At 36.9% G+C, this 23,703-nt stretch overlaps 1 protein-coding gene across 1 annotated transcript in view; it reads left to right on the top strand.

Annotated features, from left to right (window-relative positions):
* PARD3B (par-3 family cell polarity regulator beta) overlaps positions 1–23,703 on the top strand; it is a 1,040,345-nt gene that overhangs the window by 638,622 nt on the left and 378,020 nt on the right. The window contains exon 16 of the mRNA XM_032754819.2: positions 7,112–7,156. Coding sequence (XP_032610710.1) covers positions 7,112–7,156 — 45 coding nt within the window. The remainder of the gene's footprint in view (positions 1–7,111; positions 7,157–23,703) is intronic.

Below are 23,703 nucleotides of genomic sequence, written 5' to 3'. Positions count from 1 at the left end.
ATAATGTGCTAGAGTACAGAAAAGCTGGCAAAAGTGGTGAAATGTGAAAGGCTATCATAATCTATTTGTGAACACCTACTTCTGTTAGGTTTCATGATAAATTTTTACATCAAGTTGTCTCATCCTATGAGGCCTTATCTACATTTTACAAATAAGTTCAGTAAGCTTGAAAAAAGACTCAGTAATTAAATCATACTTACAGATGTAATTAGCATCAGAATCCAGGGGCTTTTAAAGTCAAAGCTTGAGACCTTCCTTTTTATTTTTATGCTACTCCCTTCCCCAGGAGTAAAGGTGTTCTAGGTGCTAAAAGTCATTTTTGCTTCTCCCAGATCAATTGATGCAAATAATTATTCACCGAAAACCTTTATTGTCTTTATGAACCTTCATGTCTGTCTGACCTTCCACTGTTCCTGAAGCATATCTTTTTCTTTATGAAACTGTTTAACATATTATATTCTAACAAATATGTCATTTGTATCTCCTCATTAGACCATGGGGTTGAGTATCTGATTCTTTTAAGAAAAACAGTGTGTACTGAATGGATTAAAACAAATTAATAAATTTATGAAGGAATTAATTGGATTTTCCAATATTCTTTAATGAGCTAAAGATGACAGTGTAAGAACATATGAAAAGTATTGGATTTTTGCAACTTTCAATTTAAGACTTTCTAAGGTTCATGGAGAAAGAAAAGGAGTTTTAAAGAGATCACCAAAGAGTTGTGAACATGTGGATAGTTGGATAATGATGAAGGGAATAAGCCCTCCTCTTTTACCCTATGTCACCATGGCTGAGAGATGCATTATGATATTGGAAAAAAATTTCAGCTGCTGAGTTCTGATTAGCTCACTGTCAGAGCTGCAGCACATTCAAGATGGAGCACAGTGCTTTTGGGAAAGCTTGCTAAGATAAATGAGATAAATGTTTGCACCATTATCTTATACTAATTCCCTAGCCCCCTCTTCAGCAAAAGCCTTGTTTTGTGTGTACGGGTGTGGGTGTGTGTTTGTGTGTGTGTGTTTCGAGAGATGGAAGAATTTTTTAATACATGAAAACTCACAGTGCTGAAAACTCAAAAAGTCTTCCTAAGCAGAATCATTATGCCAAATTGTCATTGACATACGAAAACACTATAGATTAATGCAGTAATAGTTCATGGTTGCTCAGGAAGAAACTTAATTTACAATTTGAAACAGGTTTGCATTCCTTAGAAATTCTGGAAATCAATCAGTGGCACAGAAATTGATCTGGAAAGGAGAGGAAAATTGATTTTTAATATTGGCAACTACATCAATTTTTTTAAGTTCTGAAGGAACAACTCTTGAAAACAAATTTATTAACCGTTAAGGGATTACTTGATATTTAGTTTCCTAGCAAACTATCCAAAGAGAAGTATTCATGGCCTCATTAGAAGATGTATTTTTGTCGTGCCAAACATCAACTTGAAAATTGCAGTCTGTATTATTTCAAAGTTATGGAAATCGAAAATTAAATGAGATGGAGTTATCTATATAAGACTACCATTGCATCATATTTTAGAGTGCTACTTTGCCTCAAAGTATCTCAATATGAATAGTGAGAATCTGAACACATTTGCATATTCCCCATTCGTGATATAGTGTTGGCATTCTAAAAAAGAATAACTGTAGCTGATGGCAATTTTTATCTGAAGAGATTTGTCCATGATAGCAATATACCATCTTCTGTCAGCATAAGAAGAGCATCTGGGGCCCATTAACTCACCAAATCTGCCAGTGTTCTGCAAATTTTTATTAAGCAAGTGTAGTCCCTAATAGTCACTTATGTTATAGAATGCGTATCAAATGCTATCAATAAGCAAGGGGATTGTTTTCCCCCAGTGAGAATGCATTTGAAGTGTATAAGAAAGCTTGACAAAAGAATAAAACACTTTAAGTGATCACTATATTAATATAAATGTATCCTACTGGGAAGCCAATGTGTGTAAGTATTATGTGCACTTTGCTGTTTGCCACTAACTAGTTCTCAGAATGCCATCTTTTTCATAGATTTTTTTCCCTTGTATTTTCTTTCTCTCAATTCTAATGATGAACTGGTTGAAATTAAGTGAAAAGACACAGACTGTTTATTTATGCTTTTTAAAAAGATGCCATTGATGCTGGGCAGTTCTAATTAGCTTCAAAGGCTTACAACCAGGAGAACTAGAAACATAGGCCATCAGGCTGCTGTGTTTCTCAAACAAGTCTTCCTGAATCAGAGAACACATCAGGAAATTAACAAGCATCCAAGCCAAAGAATGTCCTCTTTATTAAGCACCTTATGATAATTAGGTAAAATAATGTACATCAATCTTGAATTGAACATGAGGAAGCATGGGGTTAGTGTAGAAATCCTATTATCTAAATAAATCCGAAGAAAGATCAAGAGGAGGCAGTCCATGGTACCCTCTAAGTATGTAATAATGGTTACAATAAAATAACAGTTATACAAATATTTATGAATTGCAGCTTCAGAAACCTGAGCATTTCATTGGTATCTCTTCAATTATTGTAATATCCATTTAAGATAATCAAGAGCAAGTAGTACCAGTCCTTGGGTAAAACTGCAGGATAAGAAAGGGAATGAAATAACCTATAAATACAAATACTTTTTTTAAAAGAAAGAAGAAAGAAAAGGAGAAAAAATTCTGTCATCAGAACTAGAACAAGAAACTTAGACTCTTGCTCCATCAACACTTTCTTACTCAGTGCTTTTCATTAATACTTTACTGTTTTGGAATCAAAGACCTTTCCCACACCAGGCCCATTTATTTTTCAATCTCTTGTAAATAAGTCCTTTGTTTAAAATGACACACCTGTCATATTTTATATTGCTACCATTCCAATCACTGTGCTAAATATTATGCAGTGAAACTACTAGACGTAAGCTTAAGCCCCAAGAGATAATTTTAATAGTAGCTCTAAGGTAATGTGAGTTATAAAGGAAGTTGGTAGTAATTATAACACTTGCCATTTAAAAAAAAAAAAAAACTTGGTGGCATGTGTAATTTTACCTCATTTTCTCATTTGCTACTGTTATTTAAATTACTTCCCAGCACTAAGCATGTGTATAAAAGATGATTGTTCCAAATTTAACCTTTTAAATAAAATGTATTCTATCAATTAAGTCATTACAGTTCCCTCTCTTTTCCATTATGTTTATTCATTTATCTTCTGTCCTAAAGATAGACATCTGTGTCAGTGAATATTTCGGAGAAAGGCCTCTAATTTTTATGCCTATCACCCATTTGGATTTTCTACAATGTTTTTCAAATAGTTTATATTAGTGTTTGAGATAACTTCAAATTGTCAATTAAAATAATGATAAGTATAAGAAATAATAAATATTATTCAGCCAAAAAGTTAAGAAGACAATTTGTTAAGCCTAATATGGCCAGGGAATTTGCAAGTACTTAAATCAGCTTAGATTTTTTAAAAAAGATAAAAACAAAACAGCAAAAGCCTTACCTTTGTATGAATCCCTTCTTCTGAATGACTATACATAATAAAACCGTACAGTCTACTGTACTTCCATTGCCTTTCTTCCACTGCAGGATGATTTAGGAGCCAGGTAAACTGCTAGGTCATATCTGTTGCGGTTGTGGAATGATCCATACCATAACAATGTAAAAGCACCTAGTGCCCTGCTGAAGCATAGTACGCTCTCGATTATTTTCTCTCTTTAGTTCTTTATAATCCTAAGCAAATTAAATCACATACCCCACAACCGTCATCAAATACACCACCTTTACCACTCTCACAACTTCCATTTATCAAATGTTTGCATTTATTGAGAATTATGTGTCTGGAACTGTGCAAAGTGCTTTTGTACATTTTTTTTCATTTAGTTCCAACTCTCTGTGTACTGTTTTTTCCCCCATTTCTCATATGGAGAAACTAAAGCTAAAAAGAACTTAGTGGCGGGGCGCAGTGGCTCGTGCCTGTAATCCCAGCACTTTGGGAGGCCAAAGCAGGCGGATCACCTGAGATCAGGAGTTTGAGACCAGCCTGACCAACATGGAGAAACCCCATCTCTACTAAAAATACAAAATTAGCAGGGCATGGTGGCGCATTCCTGTAATCCCAACTACTCAGGAGGCTGAGGCAGAAGAATTGGTTGAACTCGGGAAGTGGAGGTTGCAGTGAGACGAGATTGTGCCATTGCACTTTAGCCTGGGCAACAAGAGCGAAACTCCGTCTCAAAAAAAGAGCTTAGTAACTTGCCTGGTAATGCTGGCATTCAACCCACATCTGTCTGATTACTAGCTATGATGTTAGTCTGTCTTTCTATTTTGTTTCTCATTAATGATGACAGTAGTTCATATTTATTAAGTACTTACTCTGTGGTCTTCTAAGTACCTTGCATATATCTGCACATGTAATCATCACCACAAACCTGTGGGGTAAGCAATATCCTCTTATGATGAGACTGAGGCCACAGAAAGTTAAAATGATTTGCACAAAACTGTTGTTTCCAAACAAGGATTCCAATTCAGAGAGATTATTTCTCATCTGTAGAATGAGAATGGATATTTTAGCTTGAACCCATCAGAATCATCAATTTTAAAACATGTTAAACAAAATTATAGCTAACAGTAAGATTGGTCACCACAGAAAGATAACTATTAATAGCATATATTCAAATAAAGAGAGTAGTTTTCCAGCATATAGTTGGTTGCGTTGTCTTATATTCCAGGTTTCTCAGGTAATGACTCTTCGGTGACTCTTATCACAAGTATAATGGAGTGGTTAAGCGTGCCATATTTAAGTTCAGGCTTCTCCATTTATGAGGTGTATGTCAGTTTCTTTATCTGTGACATAAGGATAGTAATAATAATACTTTCCAGGTCGTTGTGAGAATTGAATGAACGTATAGATAGATACAAAGTGCATAGCATAAAACCTGTGTATTACAAGTACTCAGAAAATATGAGTTGCTGTGGTTATTTTTAATCATTATCATTGTTTTCTAATGTTTTTCTACTTACAGTGTATATTGATTGTATGTAAGTGCTTTTTAGGCCTGAGAAAAACAGAATTTGGCTCACAACTGATGCCTTATAAATACTTACCTCCCAACTGGAAATAAAACAAAAAGTCTAACAATATTTTTAAGCAGTTGGGAACAGAATAATCACAGATATGTAGTGCTTTTATCTAGAAAATAAAGAAATAGCTTAGAAAAGGAGGGCCAGGTGGGAGTGGGAAGATTATGTATAGTAACTGGGTCAATTAAGACTGAATGTTGTGGGCAGAGAAAAAAAGGGACATGTTACTCTGAGATCAATCTAGTGTTAGGCGAAATGGAAGAGATTCTTCTTGTTAGCAAATTTCCCCTCGCCTTGCTTCAACCCTTGAGACGAGAGTTTTATGTACTAATATAGACAGTGGCACATGGTAATGAACAGCTTTTGTTGAATGTTAAAGTGATGATCTATGCAGAGATGCTTAAGGATTAAGAACTTTGCATCTGTGTTCATGAAGGACATGGGTTAGCAGTTTTCATATCATGTATTTTTCTTATATTAGTTAGTATCAGGGTAACACTAGCCTCATAGAATGGCTTGGGAAATCCTCTCTCTTTTAATATATTTTCTGTAGAATTGGTCTTATTTATTTCTTAAATGTTTGGTAGAATTCACCAGTGAAGCCATCTGGGCCTAGAGTTTTGTTTGTGGGAAAGTTTTACTTATAAACACATTTTTTTTTTCAAAAAATTACTATAGGGCTACCCATATTATCTAATTCTTCCTATATGAGCTTCAGTAATTGCGTCTTTTAAAAACGAATCGGCTTGGCGCAGTGGCTCACGCTTGTAATCCCAGCACTTTGGGAGACCGAGGCAGGCGGATCACGAGGTCAGGAGATTGAGACCACGGTGAAACCCCGTCTCTACTAAAAATACAAAAAAAAAAAATTAGCCGGGCGTGGTGGCGGGCGCCTGTAGTCCCAGCTACTCGGAGAGGCTGAGGCAGGAGAATGGCGTGAACCCGGAGGCGGAGCTTGCAGTGAGCCGAGATCGCGCCACTGCACTCCAGCCTGGGCGACAGAGCGAGACTCCGTCTCAAAAAAAAAAAGAATCCATTTCATCTGAGCTCCATTAATCTAGAGTTAGTTTTTCCCCACTGTTGAGGCAAGACCCTTCTTCACATTCGAATGGATGCCCTTCAGTTATGAAGTTTTCCACTCTGGCTGTTGGAAATAGCACTATTCCCAGCCCTGTGTGAACTTCGGATGCTGTTCCTCTTCCAGTTTGGGATGGTTCTTTGCCAACTCTTGGGGTAATTTTCTTTCACACATATGATCATCAGTATTCAACTAAATATATGAGGAGATTTTTCTCAAGATAGTATTGCTCTTTCCTCTCTGGTTCTCTGCTCTGCAACCTCTGTCTGCTTTGGCTTCCTGGGATGCCCAGCACCGTGCCCTCAAGCTGGGGCCATCACTGTTCTGCTTAGGTGTTGGGTTTCCTGCACGGCTGCCTGGAGGCTTTCTTCGGAGAATAAGCTGGGGCAATTGTAAAGTTCACGTCATTTGTTTTCCGTCTCTTGGGATCACTGCATTTTGTTGCCTAATGTCTAATCTGTTGAATGCCATTGTTTCTTGTTTTGTCTAGTTTTTAAAATTGTTTCAGGGGGATTACAAATCTGTTCCCTTTTACTCTATTTTGACTAGATAACAGAAGTCTAATTCTTAAGTATTTAATATACACACAGACACACACACGTATTGCTCTTATGCTGAAAGAATTTTATTATATTGTATACATCGCTAGGTCTATGAATTTGGTTTCTCCTCTTGTAAACATGGAAGAAACAACCCAGTTAAAATAACTGAAAGTATTGAAAATTAAGAGAAAATGAAGTTATGTTCATGAAAGATCTAATAAAGATATATTTATTCATAGCTGTCTTCAAGATATCTACCAATAAAAGTGAGGTACCCCAGGGTAGGCTGGGAGAAAAAAATGTTTCTCAAATCTCTGCCAGTAAAAGATTTAACTTATTATGAATCTGTATTAATTTACTGTTTAAAAATTGTCTAATTTACAAGCCGGTCTGATCCTTGTCTCTTTTATTTCTTCTCCTCAGTGCCAGATGAAAGCAAGGTTCACTCATTGGCTGGACACAAATCGGGTAAGAAATTCCTTGTAACTGACTATATTCCCCTTCCTGGAAATCACTGGCTGTGTTTTAGTAGCAGTTGGAACCTGTTTCTATCCACTAGTCACTGAAAGGCTTTCTAATTAATACATGAGATGTCTCTGACTTCCACAAAGATGAATTATTGCTTGGCTGTGCGTATAGTGGCATAATGTATGCTGACTCAGAGTGTTTGGGAGGAAAGAATAAAGATTTCCAAAAAAATATATAAAACCAAAAATCTTAAATCTGTACTCTAGCTAAACACTTAAAAAAATTGCAAGAAAACCCAAGAAAGTTCAAGATTCTTTCTCATGATGACTTTCATATTTAAGTGGCAGGACAAAGAATTCCAGAATAAAAAAGATATGATCATTTTTTTCTCCTCAAAAAAGAACAGGATTTTTTTTCTTTTTTTTTCTGCCTGTCATCAAAATGGATTGTTCTAGGGATGTATGCATTATTTTTATTTAGAGACATGAATGAGCTCCCTAGATATTCTCTAGAAAGTCCACAAAAATGTCTAAGGATCTCTTAGGTCTTTATCATGTGTGAGTTACCTTCACTCCTAAAATCCAAGCTGTTTTTTTCATTGCCAAGTAGACTGCCTTCTATTCCTTTTTCCTTCCTCCGTCATCATTTATTCACATTAGTTGAAAACATTTAAAGCTACTAAGCTAGCAAATAGTGGAGTAATCCCTTTCCTCTAGGGGTACATTATTTTGGAGGAGAAAATGTCCATTTTGCTCACAGCATTGCCCCTCCAAACAACAGAAGGATTATGATTTGCTGATATCCCTCCATTGGTGAAACAAAGAAGTCTTTCCCATCACCAAGTGTCTCCTGTGTTTGTGTGCCAATTATGTTTTCAGCAGTAAGTGGTCTTGATGCCTCATTACCTCCATCATGTTCCAGGGCAAGATTATGACTTTTTTCCTTTCTTCTTTCTCCAGATTCTCTTGTGATAACAGCAGGGAAGGGCTGGTTCACAACTCTTAGATTTTTTTTTCTTGCTTTTCCTAATAAAAAGCCTAAGAGGTTAGATCACTGTGAAAGAGATTTCTACGGGAGTGATAAATTGCCACATGCTGCTTGTTCCCAACATCCTCTTCCATTAAATTCTCTACTACTGGACATATTTTTAGGAGCTTCAGAAGGAAGTTCTCATGACCACGGAACCCCAAGGATAATCTATAGTATCTTCATCTTAAATACATGCTACTGCTTATAGTTCTCTTATACATATTATAATACCCGAAGATAAAAAGCCTTTTCTTTGTGCTGGGATAGGCTTCAAGGCAAAAAGTCGAAGTCCTTTCCTGGAACGTTTATCAATTTGGTTTTTGAAAATGAGCAAATAATAAATTTTCTGGCTTTTTCCAGGAGATCAAATCTTATTCTAATCTTAATTTCCAAGCACACTACTATTAGGTGGCAATTAAAAGTTTGTCACTCTTTTTAGATGAGAGCTTTGTCATCTTTGTATATTGCCATAACATTTTATGTAAATTTCAATGATCTGTCTTTGCATAGTGTGATATAAAAATATTAATAAATAATTATGCTAAGTGCAAAATTTGAAATAATAAACTTCCAAAAAAGTTTTAGTCAAAAATGGCAGAATTTTAAAGCCATCACACAGGTTCATTGCAAATTCCATACGGCAACTTCACTTTAGCTGATAGAAATAGTTCCAGCAGTCTCTATGTCACATGAACCACACTGTTTCAATACCTCTGATGTTTTAAAGAATATTTCTGTTATTAATGTATTGTTATTCCAACGTGCACTATTCTTATATTTTTAAGTACTATTATAACGTATCACTACTTCAAGTTTTTCATTGTGCATCTGTAGAAATGCTGAAAAATAACCAGACACTTGATAACTTTGGAGCAAAAGTGGCCTGCAATGAAGAGGGCTAAACAATCACCAAAAACCATATACTTTAGAGTCACATTAAATGAGAGCATCTTGTAAAACACTAGAAACGGTTCTGAGAAAGCACAGAGCAACATTAGAGGAAAATACTCAAATAAGGTTCAAAATTTATATACTCTAAGAACACACCCTTCCCCATTTTTTGTTTTTTGTTTTTGTTTTTGTTTTTGAGACAGAATCTATCTCTGTCACCCAGGCTGGAGTGCAATGACATGATCACAGCTCACTGCAGCCTCAATTTCCCTGGCTCAGGTGATCCTTCCACTTCAGCCTCCTGGATAGCTGGGACCACATATGCGTGCCACCATGCCCAGCTAATTTTTATTTATTTATTTATTTTTGTAGAAATGGGATTTTGCCTTGTTGCCCAGGTTAGCGTCAAACTCTTCTGGGCTCAAGCAATCCACCTGCCTTAGCTTCCTAAAGTGCTGGGATTACAGGTATGAACCACAGAGCCTAGCCAGTCCCCCAATTTTCTACATTTCTTTCTTTTGGAAAATTAGTCTTGAATTATAATGATCCTCAGGAACTCATCCCTCACATAAAACATAACTCCCCTCTGTGCGTTGCATTTACGTGAAGGGATGTCTCATTGGGATTTGGTGGTGGTGGCAGCAGCAGCAGCAGCAGAGGATTAAGGGTTCTCTCAATTCTAACAACCTCTTTCAGTTACAAAATCATTTTTTAAATTCATCTAAATTCACCTGTAGTCTCAGTCGGCTACAGGTTATCTGTGACCACTAAGCAAGTTACCAGGTTGTAATTTAACTTATAAATCTCTACTTGTCTCACCATTCTTAAAAGGAATCAGTTAACTTCTTTTTGTTGCGATATTGTCCCCTTTCCCAAATTCTTTCTTCAGAATATTTAGGTTAAAATATGATTTTTTTTTTTTTTTTTTTTTTTTTTTTTTGAGACGGATTCTCCTTCTGTCGCCCAGGCTGGAGTGTAGTGGCACGATCTCTGCTCACTGCAACCTCTGCCTCCCAGATTCAAGCAATTCTCCTGCCTTAGCCTCCTGAGTAGCTGGGATTACAGGCACATGCGTGGCGCCCAGCTAATTTTTTTGTTGTTGTTGTATTTTTTTTATGCTAAGAATCTCTCGCTCTTTCTCTTTAACTATAGAAATGTGAGCAGCTTTTATACTATCCAAGACCGACAGGAAGTTAAACAAATTAAATTGTATATACTGACCTAAATCTATCATCCAGCCTCTTATTCAAGATGACATTCAACATTTTAATAAATTCATCTGAGTTAAAATTTCTTGAGTCAGCTACTTAGTCTGCAAAGAGCTATTTCGTGCCAAGTTCCACCTGTTGGTCTGGCTTGGGTACCTCTCAAATTTGTGACAATATTTTTAGTACCCTTTTCTTGGCTTAATTTTTAAATGGTGGATCCTTCAGAGCTCAGATCCAATCAAAGGCCCAGGTAAAATAAATCTTTCTAATATTTTTGACCCAAAAATGTAGTGTTCCCCTCACGCCTTCTGGAATTAATCCAGTATTCTTGAGATTTCTCTAAGGACCTATTTCAGGGGCTTCCCCAAAAGGGCATTGTATCTCATTACCTTGGCAAGAAAGATAGCAGGATGATTCTCCTGTTTCTGAGTTGGTAGAATCCTCCTCCAAATATGAGAGATATTTAAGTCTATGGTATGGTAAGACCTGCCCAGAGAAGTTAGAAATAAAATACCCTTTGTTTGGTTCCTTGAAGAAAAATCACAAGTTTCATAGAGCCTTGAAAAACCAAAAACGTCTTTAACCTCTTTCCTTGTTTCACTAATTGAACTCTGACAAAATTCAAATTCTAGCAATGCCTGGAGAAAAAAAAAACAGAAAAATGTATTTTTTAGCAATAAAACCATTTTTAAATGATTTAAATATTCTGAGGGAACATTAGGATCCAGAGAAAATGACATCAAATTTAGCACAGCATTTTTTTATTGTTATGCTTTAATTTTGGTTATACTCAGGGTCTTAAAGTGTGTCTGAGAAGGAATTCTTTCTTATTTTCTTTCTGTCTGCTAAAATGACACCTCAACCAATAGTTTAATGCTCCTTTACGTTCAGACAGAAAGGGCTTATAAATTTTACTTTTTTAAGTGTCTTCTTTTTTATTTTTTTTTTGTTTTGATTTACTGCTTGGAACTGTTTTAATATGTATTGACTGTCTGCAGAGATCTTTGCTGACCCAGCTCTTTAAGATGATGCAGTACTAAAGAAAGCCGATGAGTTCTTCTTTATGAGCTCTGACATATTAATTAGCAAAATGGACTAAAAAGCTTGGCTATTTCTGTCTTAATTTCTTATATTCTCAAACACCTGTCCATATAGCTGTAAAACAGGCAAGTCTGTGAAAGTAATGGTTGGCAGCAAGTCCAGACCTTTTCTGAGACAACTTTATCAATTAATGAGCAAGTACTCATTAACAATCTAGGGAGCTATTTCTATGTGAGGCCACTAAGTATGTTTGGTATCCTAACACAGTTTGATGAAAAAACTGAAGCTCAGGCAATTTAAATACTTGATCTCAGCTGGGCGTGGTGGCTCACACCTGTAATCCCAGCACTTTGGGAGGCCAAGGCAGGCGGATCAGTTGAGGTCAGGAGTTTGAGACCAGCCTGGACAACATAGTGAAACCCCGTCTCTACTAAAAATACAAAAATCAGCTGGGCATGGTGGCCTATGCCTGTAATCCCAGCTACTTGGGAGCCTGAGGCAAGAGAATCGCTTGAACCCACAAGATGGAGGTTGCAGTGAGCCAAGATCACACCACTGTGCCCCAGCCTGGGCAACAGAGCAAGACTCCATCTCAAAAAAATAAAAAATAAAAAAATAAAAAACTTGACCTCTCAGCTGGTAACTAGTTTGGGGTAAGGATATGAACCCCAGTGTTGTATGGTGGAGCTTATGCTTTGGGGCAATTTATATTTCACTAGCATGTGCCTTATGCTCACATTCCAAAGACAGAGAATGCAGGAGTAAGACACACACGTATCAAGATATCTGATACATCTTTACTTGCATTGTGTAACCTCAGCCAACTGAACTAGGAACACAATAGCTATAATTTCTCTACCAAACTACTGTAGTTCCTTGAGTATGAGAGGGATATCTAATCTGATCATTCTTGCTTTTGTTTCCTTACACGTATGTGTGCATGTGTACATGTATAGGAGTGTGTGGGCCAAGTTGAGAGAAGATGTGCATGTGATGTGTATAAATTATAGCAAAGGCGCACATGCAGGTGATGTGTATCCTTATAACAAAGGTCAAGAGTTTAGTATGCAAGTTACTACTTCAGCAGGCCTTACGTTTTGTTCTAAATGCAGTGTGTATAAACCTCAAATCTAGAGTGTTCAAATGTGACCTAAGAAATTTCTAGATCCTTGAAAAGGAAAGGGCTTTTAAAACCATAGGGTGATCGGATAGTCACTTTAATTCAAGAGCAATGAGTTAGTAAATGATATTTCATAAATTGTGTTGAGTCTTATTATTCCAGACTTTTATAGAATATTAAAATTTGAATGTGCATTTACATTTTGGAACACCAGTTATGGCCATTTAAAAAATATTTGCATCTTCTAATTGGATAGCAAATTATCATGAATTTTTATGGTTATTATTGATGAGGAGCTAAAATTTTCAAGTTAGTGGTTAGTGTACTTGAACTATTTCTTTCCTCATCGACTCATTAAGATATGACAGCATGGTTCTCTATTTGGACAAACATCTTTATTGGATGCTTTCTAAGCTTTTGTCATTTGTTATGTTGGATAAATATAGCTTTAGACATAAGAAATATATACATTTCTCACATGCTGCAGCCTTGGTTTATATTTCCATAGGATTCAGGAAGTTGTCATAAAGAACTTAGCAATATGTCTAGCATCCTTCCTATACAAAGTTGATTGTGAAGCAACTCTAACATTTCCACATTTGCAAAAAAAATTACTGAGTAATGTGGTCTCTAAAATTCAATGAATTAAACTGAATTAGAAACAAATATATCAGTCTTTTTCATAAAATTCTTTACTCCTCAAATATGGAGCAGGTTTATGCATCTCTAAAATTCATGAGTAAATAAAGAGACAACATATGTTTCCAAATCAAATTTCAAAATAAATTATTTTAGTCTCACTGGTGTTTATTAAATGCCCACTCTACACAGATATTGTGTTAAGTGCTAGAGATACATAGTAAAATAAGACATGTTCTCGGCCTTATAAAATGTTTATAATATGGTAGAGGAGAAAAAATACAAATGCCTAATTCAGTATTTGTTTTATACCCTTATGCTAAAGAGTTCAATGCAAAAACCTCACAGAGGAAATATTGCTTAATTCCATTTGGAATTGGGGATGGCTGTCACATTTCAGAAAGGATATGCTTGCATAGCAGGATCTGAAAGCAAAATAGAAATTGGCGATATAGAAAAGGTCAATGAGCCAACACATTTCAGGCTTCTGGAAAGTTCTGAGAACATGAAACATCATGGTATATTTAAGAAATTTTAAGCAGTTCAGTGTGGCAGCAGTACAAAGAGAAAGTGACAAGATACCAAGTTAAGCCAAGTAGGCAGAGATTAGACCATACAGACTCGCACCAAATGAAAAAGTGCCATTTTATCCTATAGGCTCAGATAATCTAAACAGATTAAATAAAAGAGGTCACTTTTATATTCTAGTAATATCAATCTTTTGGTTGTAGGAACCTGAAGGGACCTCCCCCCTCCAAAAAAGAAGGAGAGAGAGACTAATAGTCCATATAAGAGATGATGTTGGCATAAGTGTCAGTGATTAGCAATGGAAGGGGAAAGAAAAGTAAGAAATAGTTAGGCAAGAAAGCTTTGAGTATTTTTTTTTTAAGTTAAACTTAATGGGTAAGTAAAAAAGGGTATCCAACTTGATTTTCATTGTACTTGTCAGCTGTTGCTACAACTATGCTGCATAATAAAACCAACAGTAAACATTTATTTCTTGATCACATATCTCCAGGTATACTGGAATTTGCTGGTATCTCTAGTGTTTGGGTTTAGCTCCAACTTACAGGTTAGGACCAGCTTTTCTGCAGGTGTTGACCAGCAATTTCCTGCGGCATTTACTTCTTGATAACAAGAGTGAGAAGATAGAGACGGGGTAGATAGACACTTAAGAGTGAAGTGTATTAACACAAAGGCTCTGGCTGCCCCCCTACAAAGGAGGCCACAGAGCCGATGGAACTGATGGAGGAAATGCTGGGACTGTGGGTCAGTGCTGACACACCTATGGCCATAAGTTTTGTCTTCTTGGCCTTGGCTAGGCGGGTGGATGGGAAGCCAATATGGATCACCTTGTGGATGGATGCGAAGAGACCAAACTTGGAGGGCACTGGAAGTACCTGGGGAAGCAGGAGAGACTCACACTACTGTCATGGCCCCACAGCCTGGACCTTCCCCTGCCTCCTCTGCCTCTTCATAGCCCAGCAAGAAGAGAGAGGGAAGCCTCCTTGGGGTTCCATTACCCACACTCCAAGGTGGAAATCTTTCAGATGGTTAGATGATGAAGGTAGTAGAGGGCAAGGATGATTGGGAGTAGAAGGAAGAGTGACAGGCTAGCATGAGCTGTGCAAGAGCAAGATTCCATATAAGCAAAGTGCAGAAAGTGAGAAAAAAGGACCAAGTTGGATCTCCTCCTAACCCTGACCTGCATGATATGGGTGTGAGAAGCTTCAATTGAGAAAGCTGCTGAGAAAGTAGAATTCGTAGTGGAGAACTGCATTTCAATTAAGAAAAAAAAAAAAAAAACACAGAGGTGGTTTGAAAGAAGAGGTTGGGTTGAAAATGAACAGTATTTTGTCCACCATGGAAGGATAGTTGGACTCAAGAAGTCAAGGTGGAAGAGTCTAGGACAGAGGGGAGAAGTAGGACAGCAAGTCATGTTGGAAGACACACAGAGTGGTATCATTAGTTGTAGAGAAATTAAACAAACAAAAAAAAAGCTGAGATGCTCTGATTCCAGTGACCAAGGGAGATTATAAGCTACCTACTTGCAAGACCCTTCATTTTAAACATCTTTGGAAAATCTAGTCTGCCAGTGTTCACTGAATGGCTGTCTAGCCATTCTAGCAATGTTTTAAATCTTAAGTTTTTTCAGCTAAATCGTGGCCGACACATAATATTGGAAGTACACATTAAAAACTCAACATGGAAAATCTGAAGGTGAGCTTTTACATAATGGACCTCCCAGTCTATGTTGAATAATGTATGCCAAGCTGAAATTTTATTTGTAAAATCTGATAAAGTTATAATATTGCCAACTAATGTTGAGAAATATTTTAGGATGTATTGGTTTTCATAATATTGCTGTTACGTCATGTAAGGTGAAGGGTGTGTAGGTGTACGAGTTTTAAACATGAATTCAATACTGTTTATTGGAGGTAAGAGGAAGCCTTAAAAGACATATATTTCAAGAAGAGTATTGCCTCCTTACAAAGCACTCTTTTGTTCCTACATTGAGCCTCCAGTAATGTGATGAATTTCAGTATTATTAACCAGTTATACGAACGCCTCCATCACCTTGTCATGACCTGCCCTTCCAGCCTTGTCTTTTGCCACCATCACCCTCCATCTACAGGTTCCCAACTCCCAGCTAGTCACAGTTACTCTCTGACCATATTTTGCCCTTTTATGCCTCGGAGCCCCAGTTAAACTCTTGAAGATGCACCTCCCAGGGAAACCTTCCCCTGCTTTCTCAGGCGGGCTCTCTCTTGGTGCCCAGGATTGTTTAACTTCAAGTGTCTCTAGGTTCTGTTCTTTCACACTTTCTTGCCTCAACTCACACTTCTGCTCCAGAGCCAGTCAGTTCCTGTAAGAGATAGGGAGAAAAACAGTTTTTTCCTATTCTCACACATACAACACAGAATACTAAGCACAGCACAGAATGCTTCAATTCTGGTCACCAAAATGTGTATGGTTTTTCCCCACACATACTGACCAGTTCTCCAGTGGACAGCAACTCGGTGTCCTATAATTCAATTCAATTCTGACACTATCTACCTGGCGATAGAGTCAGATCCCACAGATTAAGCTCTTAGTTCCACAAGCCTGTCCCATTCAGACGCCAGTCCCACGTCCTAAGTTGTGACTTGAGCCTCTGACCAACCAGCTGTAATTCACAGTGCCCATGACTCTCCTCAGGTTCAATTAGTATTCTAGAGTAGCTCACAGCACTCAGGCAAATGACTTACTTAGGCTTACGCATTTATTATAAAGAACATTGCAAAAGATACAAATGAAGGGCTGAATGGAAGAGATGAATAGAGCAAGGTTGTGGGAAGGTTCTAGGAGCTTCCATGTACTCTCTCCAGGCATCTCCATGTGTTCAGCAATCTAGGAGCTTTCTAAACCCTGTCCTCTTGGGCTATTATGGGGGCTTCCTTAAGTAGGTAGGATTGATTACATTATTGGGCATTGGTTAGCAACTCAACTTTCAGCCCTTTTTCTCTCTCTCAGGCTTAGAGGGTGGGACTGAAAGTTCCAACCCTCTAGTCACTTGGTTGATTCCCTTGGCAGGCAGCCCCAAATCCTGAGGCTATTCAAGAGCTCTTGTTCATCAGTCATCTTATTAACATTCAAAGATATATCACTTTGGAGATCCCAAGCGTTTTAGGAGCTGAGTGTCAGGAAATGAGAGGAAAACCAAATATTTATTTTATATTACATATCACAGCCTCAAAGATCCCTCTCAGGCTGTTTTTTTTTTTTTTAAATCTCATTTGATCAGTAGTCATGGCTCCCTTATATTATTAATATTCCCCCAATACAGCTTTTTTTTCATATAGGAAGGAAAACTCTGTTATCTATCGCATAGAGGGGGGCAACCAATGATAAACTCATTTAGTAAGCTAGTATTTATTGAACATATACCATATACCAGGCTCTTTGCCAGCTACTACAAATACAAAGTGATATAGAATATGGATTCTGCCCCAAGGTTCTCACAGTTTAGTAGCAACAATAGGAAGGCAAACAGTGGCAATACCATGTGCTTATGTATAAATGCAAATGCATAGAAAAAGTAACAATGGTTATCTTTATTGAAGACGAAGATTATGGTTGGGGGTCAAAGGGACCTTCTGCTTTATCTGTAGTATTTGAGTTTTACATTCAGACTATATTTAATGTACTATTTAGGTAACATAATTTATGGATTAAAAAATAACATTTTTAAACATAAACCATCACATACAAAACCTAGCTATAGAAATACTGTACAAATGGAAGGATCTAGCATGGGGACTGGCAAAGATTATGGGCAGAAGAACCACAGGAAAAGGGAGTTTCTAGTTTCTGGGAAGGAGATGAAAGGCTGAATCCCTGAGTCATACTGGAAACCTATTTGGGAACCTGTTTGCAGCACAGAAGTATTTTGGAAGAAAAGAGAATAGAGAAAGGCTTAACCATGAGACCTGTCATTTATGGGTTGCTGGAAAAGAAAAAAGCCATAAGGAGAAACGTAATTAGGGAATATTAAACCCCCTTGTCAATTTTTGGTATCCTAGAGGGCAAAAACTTAGTCCTAGTAATTTATTTAATAAGGTACCCATGCAGTGCCATGTACAAAAAGTCCTTTTTTAGAGGCCCATGATGTCCAACTGTATCCAATAAAAACAGACTTATAATTAGGGGGTTAATGAAGAATGTGTGAAATGAAAGAGAAATCTTAAAGGAACCCAGATTACTTCTCCTTGCTAAAATAAGCAATGCAAAATCATTCCCACTCTACTGATAATTAGAAACCACATACCCCTACAAAACAGCTTACAAATTCCACCCCATCAAAAGAGAACAAAGCCATTCAAAGTTACCTTTTAACGAAAACACTTTTATTAACCAATCAGTTTTTTTTTTTTTTTAAACCAAGCAAACCAAACCACAACTGCAAAAGAAAAATAAAAGAGTTTGGTTTTAGTTTTGTAAAATATCATGGCATGCCCTCAGTGAGCTGGGAGAGATATTTAGAAATACTGGCATCAAACTGGTGACAGAGACATTTTACTGCTGCACTAACAGGCCTCACAGAAAATACTACTGTAGGTTGATTTAGTAGTCTGGTGGCCCGTACCCTGTTTTAAATGGTTTGTATGGGCAAACACTCTTTACTTTGAAAAATTATATATTTAAATTAATGTACATTAGTAAAAGACTGATATTTCACTTACAGCACTGCTACATGTTTTTTGCAAATAAAATTTTTGTGCAAAAACTGTGAGTTTAAGAAAAAAGAATATAAAATGCTATATGAAAATGGCAGAATATTATAAAATGGTAACACTAATTGTTGAGGTTTGAAAAACACTGATTAATTCTGTAAGCTTCTATCAGCATTTCCATAGTTTCTATCATGCTTCTTTACAAAGTTCAAGGAATCTTAGTTTGAGTAAAGGGTCTCTACCCAGACCTTCAGGATACATACCAATGACCTATATCCTGGGTGCCTTTTCCTGTCCGTAGTCAAACGCCTTCATTTCTGGTTGAACACTGCCTTCTTCAGTGCAAGAAATGTGCAAAGCTTCACCTTTTACTTACTATAAACTTCTCTCAATCAAGTCTTACTTGAGTTATATTTTCAAATATAGTCCCCCAACAGGCCATTTCATTGGAGAGAGAAACGTAACAGATGCAATGGTATACTTCCATGTGGGCCTGGAAAGCCTTACCAGATGCAGTCAGCTTTGACTTTTTCCTTTCTTAAGCCCTGACATTTACCAGCAAGAAATCAGGTTGATCCCATGAGAATACATCCCAAAGCCTCACTTCCCACCCTTTCCCGAGCCACCATCACCTGGAGAGCTTCAGTGAGGAAAACTCTCCTCAGGCCTTTGCACATGCATTCCATCTGCCCAGAGTGATCTTCCACTCTATATGGCTGATTCACTCTGATTCAATTCTCAGGTCAAACGTTCTTTCTTCAAAGACAATTTCTGTGACCACCCTATCTAAAATAGCCACCCAACAAGAAGCCAGTTTCTCTCACCTTACTATTTACCTCCTTATAGAGCTCATCACAGTCTGTAGTAAATGTATGTGCATTTATTGTTATATGTAACCTACTGTCTGTTTCCCCTACCTCCAGAAGTGAGCTTCATGAAGGCAGAGACTTTGTATCCCCAGTTCCAAGAGCAGTGTGTGGCACACGGCAGGCATCCTTTACGCAGTACTTGCTAAATCTTTTTTCTTGATACATCTTTTTGCATATTTTTGCTCTCAAACTTTCTGTGTCCTTAAGCTTCATGTGTATGTCTTATCCTAATAAATAGCTGGATTTTATTTTGACGTTCAATGTGACAACCTGAATTGTAACTGGGGTTTAACACATTTACATTTATTGCAATTACTAGCATATTTAGATTTATGTTTTATTTTCAGTTTTAAATTTGAACCAGTTTTTAATGACCTTTTTTCCCTCTCTTGTCATTTTGGGCTGAATTGCTTCTTAATCCCATTTTTTTTTCTGATAGTGATTTGAAAATTATACACTACATGTTTGGCATGCATACCTAACAAAATCTAAAATTAGTATGTGTCTAATCCTTCTCCCAAACAATATAAGGAACTGAGAACCCTTTAGCTTTCCTTACCTGCTTCCAATTTTTATGTGGTTTCCATTTTGTTTTCTTTCTTATTTTTTTGGTCCCACAAATTATATATTAATTTCAATGTTTTATGCATTCGATATTTGTTCAGACTTCCCCAAGTATTTACCAATTTCTTAACTCGCCATTCTTCTTTGAATCTCTGACCTTCCCCGTTAGGTCTTTTTCCTTCTTCTGAAGTATGCCTTCCAGACATTCTTTAATGCTAGTCTAATGATGACACTGTTTGGTTTATTAGAACATGTATTTCCCTTGGCAACTAGTTTTTGTTGGATATATAAAGTTAGACTCATAGCACATTGGAGATCTTCTATTGTCTTACGGCTTCTGCTCTGAAAAGTCAGCCATCAGTCTAATTGGCTTCTCTTTACCTTTGATAAGTCTTTTACCTCTGGTTACTTTTAAATTCTCTTTGTCCTTGACGTTCACTTTCACTACAGTCTAGGTTTTGGTGTAGATTTCTTTATATTATCCTTCTTGGTATATGGTATGACTCCCATGGCTTTATATTAATGTTTTTTGTCACTTCTGGGATATTATGGCTGTTACCATGCCTCTTGCTCATTCTGTCTCCTCTTAGTGGAATTCTTACTATTTAGTAAAATGATTTTTAGGCCATACTCTCTCAACTATATGTATTAAATCCTTTTTGATATTTTTCTGTCTTCTTGACTCTGCACTCCATTCTGAGTACAAGTCGAGTATCTCTTATCTAAAATGCTGGAGACCAGAAATGCTTTGGATTTCAAATTTTTCTGGATTTTGGAATATTTGCATATACATAATGAGATATTTTGGGGATGGGACCCAAGTCTGGACATAAAATTCATTTACATTTCATATACATGTTGTACACATAGGCTGAAGATAATTTTATATAATATTTTTACTAATTTGTGCATAAAACAAAGTTGGTGTACATTGAACCATTAGAAAGCAAAGATGTCACTATCTCAGCCACCCATGTGGTCAATCTGTGGTTGTTTGGCATCACCATCATTCCCAACTCTGAATTTATATGCCACCATTAGGCAATCATTTTTTATACTTACACACATGAGTAGTTAATGACAAAAAATAGGAATACCATTAATACAGTAAAAAATAATGTGTTCAGGTAAAAAAGCAGTGCAGTGGCATCACCAGAATACCTATGTCAGCTGCTCAACAACAGCAACAACAAACAATGGCATGTGAGGTCACTTGTGGAACTTTCCACTTACAGCATCATGTCAGCGCTCAAAAAGTTCTGGATTTAGGAGTATTTCAGATTTTGGATTGTTGGAATAGGGATGTACAACCTGGACTCATTTCTCCAGACCTATCTTTTAGCTCCAATTTAGTGTCTAAATCTCACATCTCTGCTGACTCTCATTCATGGTGACTTTTTATGAGTTTGGTAATTTCCATTTGGGAGGTCATATTTGGTTGGCTTTAATGTATGAGAATCTTGGGGAGCCTGATTTGCATGTGCTTTTCTTCAGAGAGGATTTAGATTTGCTTCTTCTGGAGTACTGGCAGGACACTGCTAACCTGGGATCACTTTCATATAATTTCTTGGCTGACAGTTCAATTGATTGGGAGAAAATAAACTTGATTTAATACTTACTCTAAGAGGTCAGTATTATGGTTGCAAGTTCTCAAAGGAATATGGTGATTTTTTTTATTGTTGTTTTACCTATCTAGAGCCAGAGATGAGACAGATTTTCTTAGACTGGCTTTGCTTAAGGAAATGTATCAGGGGATGAGGCTTTTCAGCCCAGTCTTCTACTAAGGTTGTAGGCCCCTTGAGGGTCACTGCTTTAACTCTCCTGCTTTTGACTTTGACTCCCAGATCCTCCAAGATACCACCATTGTGTCCCTTCCCCAAGCTGCAGGTTCCTAGATTCAGCATTTACCTAAAAGGCAATCTCAAATTGCAAGTTTGCTTGCCTACACTGTTGGTTTTTCACTTGTTTTTTGTTTGTTGAAGGGCTTTCCTTAAGGATTTCCCTTAATTTCCTATGAACAAATCAACCCATTTAAATATACATTTTTAATCTATCCAAGATCTATTTGTGGCATGTGAGGTCACATGCAGAATTTTATTCATATTTTGAGAATTGATATATTATTGGAAGCAGAAGTCTAGAGTCTAATAATTGTTTGTTAAATGAATGAATGAATGAATGATTATTCTTTGTAAAAGACTGAATTCAAATAAACCATTGGGTTTAATGCAGATTTAACTCTCCTACTTTTGACTTTGACTCCCACATCCTCCAAGATACCACCATTGTGTCTTTGCAGAATGAGTGAATGAATGAACGAATGATTATTCTTTATAAAGGACTGAATTCAAATAAACCATTGTGTTTAATGCAGATTAGAGCACACATGAAGCCAGACATGGTTTTATTTCACTGGATCTCTTTTGACAAGACAATCCAATTAAAATGCTCCTTAGAAATATATGGAAAGCCATATGACATAAGAACAAAGTGGGAAATGATGGTCATAATATGCTGAGAAAGTCTGAAATGGAAAATTCATTTTAATAAGAAACCACATAATAAAAAGTTCTCATTATATTTGTAGTTACAAGCTATGGTTTATTACTCTGTCTAGAGATCCTTGTAATTATTCATTGTTATAGGAAGAAATAAAATAGGGTTCACAAAGGAGGTTTTATCAGATTATAATGTGCCCTATCATAAAGTGGGGAAAAAGAGGCTTATCTGGCTATTTGTAGTCCTTGCCCATGTGGCCATGGATCAGACACTAATTAGAATTCTTTTTGAACCCCTGGAATGCTCTTCAGAGTGAATTCCATGTCATGACCACACTTGAAGAGTAGTGCATGAGAAGGCTGTTTGATAAGTCCTTTAGGTACTAAAACAAATCAAAACCAGTCCTATTTATTCTAACAAAAGCCTGACTCCTCATATGTTCTCTGCTTTGCACCAAATGATTTTTGGCTTTTCATCTTTCTAAAGTCTAGATATCCTGATACTTTTGTGGAATTTTTGTATAACTTACCTGTCATGTAAGACTGTTGCCATAGAGTAAGTGGTGAGTTTGGCAAAGAGAATGGATTGAGAATTTGGATCAAGACAGCCCATAGTCATATTGCTGAAGAGCTACCTTTCCTATTGGAGTTTACAAGGGTTAAGGAAACCCCACTATTTCTCTAGGATACTACCTTGGTCAACTTTAGTAAAACAGATGATGTACTAGTTGTGTACTGTGGCTGAAGATATCAGTAGGCTTTTATTTTTCTCCTTTGTTTCTATAAATTAAAATTTCTGGGCATGGCATCCAGAACTGGCTTTGCACACACAGTACCCTTGGCTCCAAGGAGGTCATGGATTTGGATCATCTCCCAGATTATACATCTGCCCCTCTAGCTTGCATTTCAGAGCATATGGCTGTGGCAGAGGGGGCAGATTACAAATCACCTCTGTGTTGTTTCAAAAGCATAAGAAAGGGGAAGCACCTTTTCCTACGACCATAAAGTTGTTACTTGAGTGTTAAAAGACAATGATTTTCTTGTGAATTGTCTTCAGTGAGTTAAGATGCATTCAGTGCATTGCAGTCATAGAAGTCACACTAAGCACTATGTAGGGGAATACATGACATGAAAAGTCCTGACCTCTGTTTTTGGGAACTTACATGTCAGCTGAAGTGGCTACAGCAACACCTGCAAAGAGGGACAACTCAGAGGGTCCATTTATTGCTTTATATTTTATTCTCAGGTGCTGACAAATAATTTTTCTTAAAAATTATATTTCTGGATGTGAGTACATATTGGAGCAATCAATTCATTTCAGAGTATATCAGCCGTCAGGGCTTCTTCTGAAATTGCAGGCATTGAAAATTCTGGAACTAGGCATAGAATTCTATCAAAAGACAATACAGAGCTAGATTGAAAGCCCAAGGTACTGCCATGGGGGTAATTTATGAATCTGGAGAAATACCAAGAGT

The sequence above is a fragment of the Hylobates moloch genome, unplaced genomic scaffold (genome assembly GCF_009828535.3).
Source record: "Hylobates moloch isolate HMO894 unplaced genomic scaffold, HMol_V3 SCAFFOLD_1, whole genome shotgun sequence".
NCBI classification, from domain to species: Eukaryota; Metazoa; Chordata; class Mammalia; order Primates; family Hylobatidae; genus Hylobates; species Hylobates moloch.
The sequence above is the reverse complement of the archived record's forward strand: the minus strand, read 5'-3'. Positions and strand labels throughout refer to the sequence as shown.